The 15,170-nt window shown below is 41.8% G+C and overlaps 1 protein-coding gene across 3 annotated transcripts in view; it reads left to right on the plus strand.

The window, feature by feature from the left end:
- LMBR1 (limb development membrane protein 1) overlaps positions 1-15,170 on the plus strand; it is a 127,505-nt gene that overhangs the window by 13,846 nt on the left and 98,489 nt on the right. For all 3 annotated transcript variants that reach the window (XM_029920959.1, XM_029920991.1, XM_029920974.1), the window contains one exon: positions 11,470-11,573. In XM_029920959.1, the coding sequence (XP_029776819.1) occupies positions 11,520-11,573 (54 nt within the window). In that variant the 5' untranslated portion in view covers positions 11,470-11,519. The remainder of the gene's footprint in view (positions 1-11,469; positions 11,574-15,170) is intronic.

Genomic DNA, 15,170 nt, shown 5'->3' on the forward strand with positions numbered 1-15,170 from the left:
GACACATGGATTTGGGATGTTACATGTTAACCGTATTACCTCGGAAGGCCTCTTCACCTGAATTCAGTAAGATAAATAAATAAAATATTAACCTTAGTTCTAAATCTCTATCATGTAGCAAGATGTATCACTGTCTGCAATGAGAAAATGATTAAAATAGCTTGAAAAATAGGATCTGCAAAAAAGATACTGGAGTTGGAAATTGGCAGGATGGTAGCCCTCTGGTCATTGACAGTTTTAGCTCATGATCTCTGTCACCTGTCACCCGGAGGCTGCGAGGTGTGTCCCGTCCTTCACTTAGCGTGGCCACGACACGCTGGCAGCTGTGGTTACTGCGCGGCAGCGCAAGGGGCAGATGACAGAGCGGGAGGTCAAATTCGTACTGTCATTTTTCTTGTTAACTTTGGAAAAGGGTGGAAAATGGGCAGAAGAAAGTATCTATTTGTATGCACTTTCTTTGTATCTTGTTAGAAACCTTAGCAGAAAAATGTGAAACCCTTCAGTTCCATAAATTGAAAAACAGTAATAGAAATGCTTAATGTGCTTTCCTTCTGCGGTGGTGGACGTGTTCTGGAGTGAGGTGGGGTAGTGGTAGCACAGTGCTGTGAACACGCTAAATGCATTGAATTATTCACTTTAAAGTGGTGATTTTATGTAATGTGAGTTTAAAATTAAAAACTAAACAGGAATCAGTCTTTGGAAGGTAGGAGAATGGTGGAATTAAGTTGTAGCCTTAAATAAAGTCAGGAAATGAGTCTTGGGTTTTGAGGTGCCCCCCCAGTGGGTGGGGGCCGGTTTTTGCTAAGCTGCCCAAACTCCATACTGACCAGACAGAGATATGTGTTTATAACAGGATCGCCCCATTGACGTTCAGTCTGCTAAAAGATAACCTTAGTGAAATTGACTAGTCTTAGCAAGGTATGTGTGTTTAATTTTTATTTTTCAACGGGAATAGACAATACGCTGTTAGGGACAACATGAAGGAACAATACAGCATCTTTATTTTATCTATTTTCAAGTTCCATAGAAGATTAAAAAAAATTTTTTTTGTTTTTATTTATTATTGAGACAGAAAGAGATAGAGCATGAGAGGAAGGGGGAGAGAGGGGACTCAGAATCGGAAGCAGCTCCAGGCTCTGAGCTGTCAGCACAGAGCCCAGCACGGGCCTCCACCCCACAGACTGTGAGATCACGACCTGAGCCGAAGATGGACGCTTAACCGACTGAGCCCCCAGGCACCCCAAGTTCCATAGAAGATTTTTAGAAAGTCAGACTTTTAGATTATAAGCAATCAAACTTTAAAAAAGATAAATAGCACATCTACTTATATATAGATATTAACTCAAAAAGTCAGTCCTTAATAAAGTATAATATACCATTATTGGTTAAATGTTATAATGGCTTCTAGTTCATTAGTCTTAATGGTCATTTATCATAATATGCATCAGTTTAGTTACTGGATATTAATGGAGATTGTGTTTATGATACTAAAAAACAGAGGTGCCTGGGTGGCTCAGTCGGTTAAGCATGTGACTCGATTTCAGTTCAGAACGTGATCTCACGGTTCGTGAGATTGAGCCCCACGTGACCCTGCGATCCATCAGCCCAGATCCTGCTTGGGACTTGGTCCCTCCTGCTTGCATGAGCTCGAGGCTTTGCTTTCTCAAAAAAGTAGATAAAAGCAAACATAGGGGCGCCTGGGTCGCTCAGTTGGTTAAGCGGCTGGCTTTGGCTCAGGTCAGATCTCACAGTTCGTGGGTTCGAGCCCCGCGTCAGGCTCTGTGCTGACAGCTAGCTCAGAGCCTGGAGCCTGCTTCCAATTCTGTGTCTCCCTCTCTCTCTGACCCTCCCCTGCTCGCGCTGTCTCTCTCTGTCTCTCAAAAATAAATAAAAGACATAAAAAAAAAAGCAAACATAAAAAAAAGGAATCTAAGTGTTCAAAGTAAGAAATTTGCTTACTTAAATTTGGTAGATCTAAACAGTAGAGGTTTTTTTTTGTTTTTTTTTTTTTTTTTGCTATTTATGGATGATGAAGTAGAAGATTGTGGATAGAGAAAGATGTTGGAAAAAATATTTTTCTCTGGGTGGTAGGATATGCATTATGGGTATGAAGATTTTCCTGGTGCTTGCGTTATGCAGTATTTCTGTAATGGACATGTATTGCTTTTTTGTTACAACAAAAACTATTAAGGTAAAAAGTTTCACAACTTGTTGCTAAAATTGTTGTTTATTTTTTGTTTTTTCTTCTAATAGAACTGTTCTAATTCTGAACTTCACACAGTAGTTACTGTTCAAAAGCAAACGTGTAGTCTTTCTCTAAGGCTTTTGCTTTCTTGGTAGAATTTTTTTGTTATATAACTTTTTGACAGTTGGATTAGATCCTCAGTTCCACTGAAATATTGATTTTATCTTAGATTTGTCATTTTAGAAATTATTTAATATGGCTGAACTATGATTAATTTTTTGTTTTAAATTCATGAAGGTTTTGGTCTATGTGATGAAGAGTGATAGATCATTTGCTCTGTAGGATTATGTTGGATTTTGGAATATTTTGTGACTCCAGCAGATGGAGCTAGAGGTTAATGCATCCTGTGGTGATCTGGTAATTCAGTTTGGTTTGTTTTGGTTTTAAACTAAGTATTCTAAAAAACAAAACAAAAAACCCAAACCCCTCAAATCCCAAAAACGATTCTAGGATTATTAATAGGATTATTAAGTAACCTTTGTTTAAGTTGAGATACCTCTTTGGGGAATAGGCATAGGACATCCTTCAAAAACACTGTCACTGATACTGATTAAGACAAACTACAAGGTCTTTGAATTTTTAGGATTGTACTATACTACTGTACTAAAGCATGTAATTTTAGCTTTGTGAAGCAGAGACTTTCGACTAATATTTCTATCTTATAAATGAATATGTAATAATATATAATAAATTATATGATATATATAAACCCTCATTTAAAATTAGGCAAGTTTTATTAAAATTATAGAAATATTCTTAAGGGATATTTATGTATGTCTGATATATGTTTGTAAAATGCTGGAAACTTACTAGGTCTTACAAAGTTGCCAAGCATATAATTGCTACTTAGGAATGTATGTTAGATATATTATTTTTCTACATATTAGATGTTTTTCTCATAGTAACTTTAACTTTTATGTTATAGATTTGATAATTAAGTTAGTATAAGCTAAGTCTGCAACTTTCACATTTATTTACTCTGGTTAATAAACTTAATTTTTTTTAATTCAGACTTTTAATCAAAGATGGTTATTTATGTAGATGATTATTCTGTTAAAATAAGACCATCAACTTTCAAATTCTTTGTGTTAAGTGAGTATGTCTTACAAAAATAAGTAACAGTGGTCATTCTATATCCCATTATATCCCTCTCTACAAGTGTGGGTGTCAGAACTGTTGGCAGTAATGTTGAGGCTCCTGGAAAAAGAGCAGGGGGGGGGATTTAGATTACATGCACATGTGTGTGTGACATGTACACGCATATATAACATGTAGCACGTATATTACAGGATGTATGGAACACGCCTGTGCACGCACACCTATCTCACATATCCATAGAGTTCAGCACGAAAGTAGGCACTGACGTCAAGTCCGACTGAACGAGCGGTGGTCAGAGTCTCTGTGACCGTGTTCAGTCCCCTCCTCTCCTGCGCTGCAGACACTGCTGCTTGTTGATTGTTGGTACCGATTTCTTTATTTAGCTTTTTGTAACTGTCTTCACTTCAGACTTCTTTAAATGTTCAGTTATTTTTGAGAGAGAGAAACAGAGAGAAGGAGAACAGAATCCGAAGAACTGTGAGATCATGACCCGAGCCGAAGTCGGCCACCAACCGACTGAGCCGCCCAGGTGCCCCCAAATTTTTGCTTATTTTGAACAAATTTTAATTTCAGAATCTTAGAAATGTTGTGTCTATCCTGCGTAAGTATTTTGTTAAAATAAAGAGATCTTTATTTAGACCGTTACAAACAGGAAGAGGGGTCCTTTCTATTTAAAGCAATTCTTTGAGAAGATATAAAACATTTTTTCCTGCGTGATGTTTTCCCCGAATGTAAGTTGAAAGTAGCAGGCATTGAATAGCAGAATAGGGGTTGAAGTGAGGCCTTGCGGGAGTTTCATTCTCATGCTTAATATGTTTTTAGGACACCATCCTTTGATTAGAGTACACTTTCTAAATGTAGCAAAGAGTATAATGGAGAGGGTAGAGAGAAAGGAGAGAGAAGAATAAGGCTGATGTTTCCGTGAAGGATCCTCGAGGCTCATCTAGAACGTTTACGGGAGCAGTTGAAGTGTAGGAATTTAGGACAAGAGAGTAAAGACAATGGACATTTCACGGTAGGGGAACACTTCCATTTTGTACGAGAAAACCAAGACAAGGGAATTGAGATTTAGGCTTTATTCTGTTGCTGAGTTGTGTGTTGGAACAATTTTAAAAAGGTGTAAGGACATCAGTTAGAATCAGGGAAATCAACTGGAAACAGTGGGTAACTACAGGTTAAAAACCGTTTTTTGGAGATTGACAAATTCATGAAGACAGTAAAGAATGGGTGCTCTCCTGTGATGTTTTATGCCCAGAACTTCCCCTGCATTTTATCGAAAACTAAGCCTCAGGTATGAAGTAAGAAAAATTAAGAAACTTAGTATTCCAGTGTTGGTGGAGAAACACTCAGGAAGGAATATAGTTTGGCCAAGATGGAGTAGGACACGCTGCGGCCCCTCTCGCCTGCAGCGCCCGGGGACAGGGGGGACGTAGATGGCAAGGAGGAGGGGCTTGGGGTAGAGAGTCCTGCACCTGCTCCGGGACGCTGCGCGGGCGCGGGCACGGGCTTGGGGGGCCGGCTGCCGGGCGGAGGCTAGAAAGGAGAGGGCTGCACAGAGAAACATCTTCTTTTACAGATGGATAGAGTTAATGGGCCATCATATTCTCAGTTTCAACATTTTCTTAGTAAGATCTTACTAAACTGATCTTTTTTGTGGGGGGAGAGCTGAAATGAAGGTTTTCACAAGGTTGTGTTCCTTTTTGGAGGTTCTGAGGAAGAATTTGCTTCCAGGCTCATCGAGGTTATGGGCTGAATTTGGTTCTTTGTAAGACTGAAGCCTCCACCTCCTTGCCAGGTGTAGTCTTTGCCCTGGAGGCTGTCCACTGTCATGTTTTTCCTGTGACCCACCTCCAGCAAAGGTGGGTTGACTTCCTGATTTACCCTTCTGCTGCTTCTCTCTGACTTCAGCTCAAGAAAGTTCTCTGCTTTTAAAGGATCCATTTGGGTAGGTTGCTCCAACCTGGCCAATCTAAGATTCTCTCTTTATCTCCCTGTATCAAAGTCTGTAACCTTAATAATTATACCTGCGGTCTTTTTGGTATGTATACTGGATTAAATAGTGGCCCTCTCCTGTGCCCGGCCCTCTTTCCCCATTCATGTCCACTTAGAATCTCAGAATTTGGCCATATTTGGAAATGAAGTCTTTGCAGATGTAATTCGTGAAGATGAGGTGACACTGGATTAGGGTGAGCCTGAGTTGAATTAGTAGTATCCTTATAGGAACATAAAACAGAGACACAGACACCCCTGAAGAAGGCCATGTGAAGCCAAAAGTGAGATTGGAGTGATGCATCTGTGTATAAGCCCAGGAACGCAGCTACCAGGAGAAGGGGGGAAGGATTCTTCCCGAGAGCCTTCAGGAGAGATACGGTCCTGTTGATACCTGGATTTGGGACTTGTAGCCTCCAGAACTGCGAGGTAATAAATTTCTGTCAGAAGCCATCCAGGTTGTGGTACTTGGGTTAGAGCAGCCTAGAAAACTAATAAACCATGGACTATAACATATTCACTGATTTCAGGGATTGAGATGTGGACATTGTTCTGTCTACTTTGAGCTTGCAGCTGAGTACAAAGCAGGAAAGTACAACCCACAATGACGAGAAAAACCAATCAGAACTGAGTCACAATTGATAGGGATTCACAACTGGTAGATAAAAACGTTAATGCATTTCTTATGGCCCTGTCTCACATGTTCCAGAAGCCAGAGGAGGGCTTGAACATATTGAGACAGGGAAGATATAAAAGTAATCAAATCAAACATCTGGAAATGAAACCTGTAATGTGTGACAGGAAAATACATTGGAGGGGATAAAAACAGATTTAACATTGCGAAAGAAAGGCTAGTGAACATGAAGACATAGCAAGAGAAAACTGTTCAAAAAAGAAAGAAGAAATGACTGGAAAACTGGCCAGGGTATCAGTGATATAATTAATGTCCTTTTTTTTTCTTTCATAGTTTATTGTCAAGTTGGTTTCCCTCTAACACCCAGTGCTCATCCCCACAAGTGCCCTCCTCCATGCTCATCACCCCCCTTTCATAATTAATGTTCTTAAATGAGGGAGGATTAAGAAGGAATATTTGAGAAATTAATGACTGAAAATTTTCAAGATTAGATAACTATAAACCCAGGGATCGAAGAAGCTCAACTGGCCCTGTCCCCAAGAAAGATGAAGAAAACTACACCAAGAGGTCAAAGCCTGTGATAAAGAGCAAATCTTACAAGCTTTCAGAGACGACGTATAAAGTCCAGAGGAGCAGTGGTGAGAACCAGCTTATCTCGTGTGGGAGACAATGCGAGTCCGATGACTGGGAGAACCTGCAATCTTCGTTCTCAATCGAGTGAAGTCTTTTTCCAAAACAAAGGCAAATAAAGACCGTGTCAGATACACAAAACGTAAAACTTATCTGCAGACCTGGACTACAGAAAATAAGGGAAATCCTGTGGGCAGAAGCAAGGTGGTAGGAGACAAGAGATCTCGCTCTACAGAGCAGAATGAAGAGCACTTTAGAAGTGGCAGTTTTATGGTAAAATATTCAAGTTTTTCTTTATTATATAAGTCTTTTTTTAATGTTTTATTTTTTGAGAGAGAGTGTAAGTGGGTGAGGGACAGAGAGAGGAGGACAGAGAATCAGAAGCGGGCCCTGTGCTGATGGGCTGAGCGCAGCGAGCCTGATGCGGAGCTTAAACTCACGAGCCGTGAGATCATGACCTGAGCTAACGTTGGATGATCAACTGACTGAGCCGCCCAGGTGCTCCTTTTTATTATGTAAGTCTTTAAAAAAAAAGATAATTGGCTCTTTAAAAAATAGTAACATATTACGATTTTATAACCGATTTGGTAAAATGCATGACAGTAGCACAAAGACAGAAGGAAAGAAATGAAATACCCCTTTTTTAAGGTTATTATGCTGTATATGAAAGCAGATTGTGATGAGTTAAGGTGGATGTGATAAACTTGCAGGCAACCCTAAAATAGCTCAACAAAAAGATGTAGTCAGTCTGCGACTGTAAGAAAAGCTGGAATAATAAAACAATAATTATTCCAAAGGAGTGCAGGACAAGAAGGAAAAGGGAAGATAAATGGACAAATAGAAAACCAAGAACAAACCGATAGACTTAAACCTGACCGTCTCAGCAAACATTAACGGTCTAAACATTCCAATGAAACGGCAAAGACTGGGCGTGCCTAGTTGGCTCCGTTGGAAGGACATGTGACTCTTGATTTTGGGGTTGTATGTTTGAGCCCCACGTTGAGTGTAGAGATTGCTTAAAAATAAATAAGTAAACAACAAAAAAAAGGCGGAGATTGTCAGACTGAAAAAAAGGGAAAGATTCAAGTATATTCTGCATCCAGAAAACCCATTTTAAATATAAAGACATGAATAGGTTTAGAGGGATAGGAGAAAAAGGGTATACCATCCCAATTCCAATAAAAAGAAAGGTGGAATAGTTATATTATTATTAGAAAAAGGTATGGATTTTGCCAGGCATAAAGAAGATCATTTTGTAATGATGGAGTCCATATATCAGAACATAAACATTTATTTACCTAATAAGTAGCTGTTAAATGCATGAAGGAAAAACTTACAGAAATGAAAGAATTAAATGTCAAAATCATAGTTTTATTCAGATTTATCAATACCCTCTTTTTAATAATTGATAGAACAAATTAGGAAAAATTTAACAAGATGGAAAGTTTGAATAACACTCTTAACTAATTTGGCTTAATTTGCATTTATAGACCTCTCTGCTCAACAGTTGGTGAATATACATTATTTTCAAGTACTCTAGGCATATTTATCAGGGGAGACCGCATTCTGTGCCATAAAATAAGTCTCAGTACTTTTGTAAGTCAGACAAAATATGTTTTCTAATGACCGTGAAATTAAACAGGAAACCAGTAACAGCAATATAGTTAGACAAGCCCTCAACTATATGACAACTAAATAACTAGTAGGTCAAAAAAGGAATCAGAAGAGAAATTTGAAACTACTTTGGACTAAATATTTTATTTTGAAATAAAAAAACATTTGAAAATTTATAGTACTAAAATGCCTGAAAGAGGAAAAAAAAGGTCTCAAATCAGTGCCCACAATTTACTTAAGAAACCAGAAGAGAAGAGGAAATGAATCCCAAATTAAGAAGATTGGAAAAAAAAAAGATGAAGAGTAGAAATCAATGAAATAGAAGAAAGAAAATCTTGAGAAGATGAGAAGATCAATAAAATTGATACAACTGCAGCCAGGTTGATCAGTTAAAAAAAAAAAAAAAAAAAAAAAAAGGAAGACCCCAATTACCAGTGTCAGGAATGAGAGGGATGACGTCACTGTGGATTCTGCAGGCGTTAAAAGGATGATTAGTGCACATTGTGAACACTTTATGCCAGTACAACCCCTGAGAGAAATGGAAAGATTTGAAAGGCAGGAAATTACTACTAAAGTCTCCTACACATTGTAGAAATGTTACAAACACTCTCACAAATAAAATTCTAGGCCAAGAAGACTTAACTGTCAGTTCTATCAAATATTTGAGTTAGAAGCAATACCAGTTCTACACAGACTCTTTCAGAGAATTGAAACCGAGGGAATACTTATTAATTCATTGTGCCCAGCATTACCCTGATTCCAAAGCCAGACAGACATCGCATGAAAAGAAAACTACAGACCAGTGTCCCTCATGAACATAAATGCAAAAATTCTAAACAAAATTTAGTAAATCAGATAGGACAGTGTATAAAAAGGATAATACATCTTGACTTGAAAAATCAATGAATGTAATTTACCATAATCAAACACTAAAAAAGAAAAGTCACCACAATACATGCAAAAAAGCAAACTTCAGCATCCATTTTTGATAAAGTCTCAGAAAACGAGGCATGAAAGGGAGTCTCTTTTTCCTAATAAAGAGCATCTGTAAAAACCCTTACAGCTAACCTCATGCTTAATGGAGGACTGAACGCTTCTCCCTGAGAATAGAAACAAGGCAAGCTCATCCCAACTCACCACTTCTGTCATATTGTTCTGGTGACTTTTAGCAAATAAAGGACATTGATGTTGGAAAGAAAAAGTGAAACTGTATTATTAACAGATGAGATGGTTGTCTGTATAGAAATCGTAATGGAATCTATCAGTAAAAAGTGATTACAACCAATAAACGAATTTGCATCGTTGCAGGATACATGATAAATATACAAACCTCAGTTGCATTTCTAAATATGTACTAGCCATGAGGAATTGGAAATTGATTAAGAAAAACCATTGCCACTGTATATAGTAGCATCAGAAATATATATTTAAGGATGTGATACCTATTAGTATGCACTATAAAACACTGCTGACAAAAGTTAAAGAATCCCACAATAAATGGAGAGATATATCATGTTCATTGATTAGAAGACAGTGTGAAGATGTCAGTTCTCCCAAGATTGGTCTGTAGATTCAGTGCAATCTCATTCAAAATCCTAGCAGCCCTGGCCCCCTGCTAGTTTTGGGTAGAAATTGAAGAGCTGATCCAAGATTCAGATGGGAGTTCAGAGGACTTAGAATAGCCAGAACAACTTTGAGAAAAAGAGGGGGAACCCCCCCGGGTTTCCCAGCTGTTTCAAGGCCGCGTGCATCAAGGTGGTGTCACCATAAAGAGAAGTAGACGGACGTGACGAACTAGGGGGCCCAGGAGTGTATCTGCACGTATATAGTCAGTTTGCCTTCAGTGAAGGTGCAAAGGTGGTTTGGCAGTCTCTACACCAAACATGGGGCTTGAACTCACAACCTCGAGATCAAGAGCCACATGCTGAACTAACTGAGCTAGCCAGGTGCTCTTGAAAATCACTTAAATTTGAGTGTTTTACCTATAAGAGAGGTATAATGAGGTAAGATATTTGGCCAAATATAATCCCAAAGGCAGACTTAAGAGTCTTCTTTTTCTAAGTCTATTTTCATTATCATCTCAGTAACTTTTTATTGTGACCATGGAGGAGTAGACCGTGTGGGCGCCTGTCTGCTCAGCTGAGTGTCTGACTCTTGATTTCGGCTCAGGTCATGATCTCAGGGTTATGAGACTGAGCCCTGCATTGAGATCCTCTCTCTCTCTCTCTCTGCCCTTCCCCTATTCATTCTCTCTCTCTCTCTCTCTCTCTCTCTCTCTCTCTCTCTCTCTCTCTCTCAGAATAGATAAACTTAACAATAACAACAAAAAAAGTACAGAATGTGCCAGAACAGAAAACAGTGATAGGAACTTGCCTACCTCTCTTACATTTTCTTTCCCACTTAGGATTGCTTACTAAAACTTCTGTTGTGTCGTGGTCTTTAAAAATCCCAGGAATTAGCTTTGCCAGGGGCGGACTCTGCAACCTTGGCAGGCTAACTAGGCAGCCTCTGCCTGTCCTGTTGCGGGGCCGCTGGGAGGAGCACGTGAGTTGGTATAATATCAGAAGTCACTTAGACCAGAGCGTGGAACACAAGGGCTCGGCAAGCGCTGATTATTGTGTTCGGGTTTGTATTAGACGTAAATTAAGTGATATTGTGCATGTAAAATGGACCACCTGGCATGTATCAAGTGCTCAAGACAGTCTAGTGCCTTTGCTTGAAACACCCAGGGGCCGGTATGTCTAAAGAGACTGTATTTTTGGATTTCTGCATTTGTTCTGTCTTCAGTGGATTTGCTTAGGACACAAGGAAAAATATTTCTAGTTTCTATTTTAGCTTCTCCTAATACGTACAAGTTACAAAGTTACACAATTTTAAATATGAATTTATTGGGGTACCTGAGTGGCTCACTCAGTTAAGCATCTGACTTAGGCTCAGGTCATGATCTTATGGTTCGTGCGTTCCAGCCCCGCATCGGGCTCTGTGCTGACAGCTTGGAGCCTGGAGCCTGCTTCCGATTCTGTGTCTCCCTCTCTCCCTGCCCCTCTCCCTCTTGTGTTTTCTCTTTCTGTCTCAAAAAATAATACTAAAATTTTTTTAAAATCTGAAATTATTTTCTCATTTCTAAGTTTAGGTGATTTGTTAGGCCTTCGAGTTTACGTTTCTTGGAAAACTATGCCTCTTTGACTAATATAATTTAGCATAGTAATTTTTTAAGGGCCTGTCTCTAATCTTTCTTCTTCTTGTTCCCTCCTTCCAGGTCTGTGGAATCTGGCGTCCCTCTTTTCCAACCTCTGCTTATTTGTGCTGATGCCCTTCGCCTTTTTCTTCCTGGAGTCCGAAGGTTTTGCTGGCCTGAAAAAGGTAAAGTGAGTCATGTTTTGGAATCAAATCAGTCAAAGTAAGGAGAACGTGTCGTTCGTGTTAAACTTGTAAAAGTGGGCTTGAACAGCCAGTTGACTGAAATATGGAAAGTCTAATTAGTAATAATAGCAATGTCTTGTTAATAATGCTAGCAGTAGGATTAATAGTATTGCATATTGAATGATCTTGTGTGTCCACGGGGAGAAAGTTGTCTTTTCCGAATGTCTTTATAGTGTGTGTGAATGTGGTAGAGTGTTTGTAGGGAACGGAGCTGGTGAGATCGCTCTGCTCCCTTAGGCTGTCTCGTGTAGTGTGAAGAATGACGTGAAATCCTAACAGTCTTAAACATATCTTGATGTAAAAGTCATTTTACAGCCAGCGTTTCCAGGAGAGGAGCATGTTAGAAAACCCAACATGCTCCTCTAGATAAATTCTCAAGATACTGAGTTCCTGATCTTAGTGAATGTGAGAGATGAGGAATGAGCAAAACAAGAGACTGCATCTTTTTTTTCTTTTTTAAAAGTTTATTCATTTATTTTGAGAAAGAGTGAGAGCAGGGGGGGGGCAGAAAGAGAGGGAGAGAGAGAATCCCAAGTGGGCTCCGCGCTGTTAGCACAGAGCCCAATGCGGGGCTCAAACTCCTGAACCGTGAGATCGTGACCTGAGCTGAAGTCAAGAGTCCGTGGCTTGACCAGCCGAGCCCCCCAGGCGCCCCAGGAGCCTGCGTCTTAACTCCTCAGTCGAGGCCGTTCCTGTGGTAGTAACTTCATCTGTCTTTGAAAATAACATTTTAAAATGGAAGGAATGACATTTCTGTTTATAGCTTGAGTTCTTGGCTGTAGAAATTTGAAATCTAACACAAAGATTTAAGTAGCTAATACTTTCCGGCAAAAGCGAGTTCTTGGGTTATAGTTTACTTCTGGATGCATTGCACCTTTTTAGTGTTAGTTCTGTTGTATTGTGAACGTGAAGCGAAAGTGTGCCTCCTGTCTTACTGTTGAACACGCTATAATGCCAACTAAATACATTTGGCAAGGAAAGCTGTCAACTGGATTTTTATTTCTTTGTATTTCATATAACTTTGTAGGTTCTTAGGAATGAAATTGTTCAGTCTAACAGTTGGACAAGTCTGGTTTTGAACCATAAGTACGACGCTTTGCGGATTTGCGTGGGGAAGGGTGCCAGGAAGGGCGCCGGGAAGAGTCCGGGAGAGGTGGCGGGTGCGGTTGTCTCATTCTCTGTTTAAGGCTGAAAACTCACAGTCCCGCTCGTGTCCCGTAAGGGGACGGAGATCCGAATGGGATGTGAGGTGTTGGTTAAGGAGGGTTGGCGAGAACGCGCCTCAGGAAGTGCGATCATCGGAGGCGCTTGAGGAAGCAGTTTGAGAGCAGAGTGTTGCCGGCCGCCGGCTCGCTCCGCAGAGTGTACTCGGCACCCACTGGGCGGTAATCGCTCTGCTGGGGCAGGGCCTCTGCCTCGAGGGGCAGACAGATGGATGCCGGATGGACTTGGAACCGCCGGCTGCTTGGGGAGGCCCCCAGCGCTGCGGGTCTTGATTCGTCTGGGGAGGGGGCACGGGGGGGGGGGTCGCGGGAGGCGCCCGGCTGCCCTGGGGTGGGGCGTTCAGGCTTGGGCAGCGGCCCCGTGCGCCCGAACTGAGGGGACGCGGACACTCGGGTGTAGAGCGGAGAGTCGGTGGGGGGCCGGGGGCGTGGAAGCCTGTGGGGGTCACGTTCTGGAAGGACTTGCTTCCTCTGCCATTTAGTTTGGATTTTGTGCTGCAGATGACAGGGAGTTGGCAAGGGAATTTTGAAAAAGATTTTTGCATCTTTTATTTAAGTGCACACGTCGGAGTTTAAACACACGCCGCTGAGGGAAGGAGTGCGGGCACCCACGATGTGACGCGCCGTGGCTTGGGGAGGGGCCGCCAGACCGAGTGAGTCACGCACCTGCCGCTGACGTTGCTGCGTTGTTTGCGTTGCGCGTGCGCATCGTCTTCCTTCCCTTCTCGTCTCGCGTGCGGTCTCACCAGGACAGAAACCACTGGCGAAGCCCGGTGTCACGCGCGTTTGCATAGTTGGTATTGTTGACGCCTTTCCCTGATTTGTACTTTCTGTGCAGTTGTGGTTTTCCCAGGAGACGGTGTGTAGCGCGGACGGACCCCGGGTCTCCAGATGATTTTCCCCCCTTGCTGTGAACTAACCGACTCCAGGAGGGACTTGGCTAAGTTTCCTGGAGCAGAGTCACCCACTGCCTCCAGAAGGAGAGAAAACGCACGCGAAGCCCAGCGACACATCGCTGTTCCCTTGTTCCCTCTCGCAGACCAAGGTCGGAGGGGAGGAGCGGCCTGAGGAAGGACGCAGGAAGGTGGCCGAGGTGTCCCCCCTCCAGCTGTAGGCACTCTTTCCTCCCGGTTTCTTACTCGCCTCCTGTGCACACTTAAAAGAACATTCTTTCTAAGCACATCTTTGTCTCTGTTAACAGTCTCCTCAGAATTCCTCAAGGTCACCAGCTCCATTTTGTGACCCCAGAGGGGGCCTGATGTGCTGGGTGTGTGTCGACGCGGCCAGCACGCTCCGCAGGGGCGGGAGAGGAGGCCGAGGAGGCGGGTGCTTGGTGCCCTCTGCTGACTTGGGTAGTTGGACCACGAATGGGAGTTGTAGGAACCGAGCTAAGAACCGGTCCTTAGGGTTGTTAGGGAAGGGGGGGGCTGGGGCGCAGCCTGGAGGAGGGAGAGGCGGGATAATTCTGCTCTGAGCGAAGAGAAGGGGCCTGTGGAGGGGAGATTGCAGGTGAGGCGCTAGGTGAGCAGATTTGCCATTAGAGTCTCATTGTCTCAGCTAGGTTTTCATCGGGGCCTCAGGGTTTCTTTCCGTAAAATGGGCACAGTAACGATCGTTACCTGACTGTATTACTTAAGGGATTAAATGAGGGAGAGCGTTCGTGTGAAACAGTAACCAGGATATATTAGCTATTATTGTCATTATTCTAGAGCTGACTGCATTTCACTAGTAAGTGCTCCATGGGATCAATGGAACACAACAGAATACAGTATAGTCAGCTCTTAACTATTTACGTATCCTGGACAGTTTTAGGCTACAAATCTTTTTTCCCATTTTGAAATGGCATGGACTAAAGCAAGATCAAACCTGCATGAAGATAAGGTGCATTCTAGACTCTTTTAGAATTGTTTAGAAAGCTTTAAAATTAAGGTAATCGTGTTATTTCAAATATTCATATTTTTCAGTTTAAAGTCAATTACATGTGGGGCTGGGTGGCTCAGTCAGTTGGGTGTCTAGCTCTTGATTTCGACTCAGGTCACGATGTCACCGTTCATGAGATCGAGCCCCGGGTTGGACACCGGGGTGACCGTGCAGAGAGTGCTTTGTATTTTTTCTCTCTCTCCCTCTCTGCCACGCCCCCCTCAAAATAAATAACTAAACTTAAAAAAAAATCAATTGCATGAAAATTGCCAGGGTTACTAGCATTGCATAGTTTAAACCCTTCATTGTCCGCCTTCCTGTGACACGAGGTCGTAGGGGTTTACTGGTGCTCAGCCTGCACAGTTTGCGGAGATCTGTCGTTCTTTACGGAGTT

This window comes from Suricata suricatta, chromosome 2, assembly GCF_006229205.1.
Source record: "Suricata suricatta isolate VVHF042 chromosome 2, meerkat_22Aug2017_6uvM2_HiC, whole genome shotgun sequence".
Lineage (NCBI taxonomy): Eukaryota > Metazoa > Chordata > Mammalia > Carnivora > Herpestidae > Suricata > Suricata suricatta.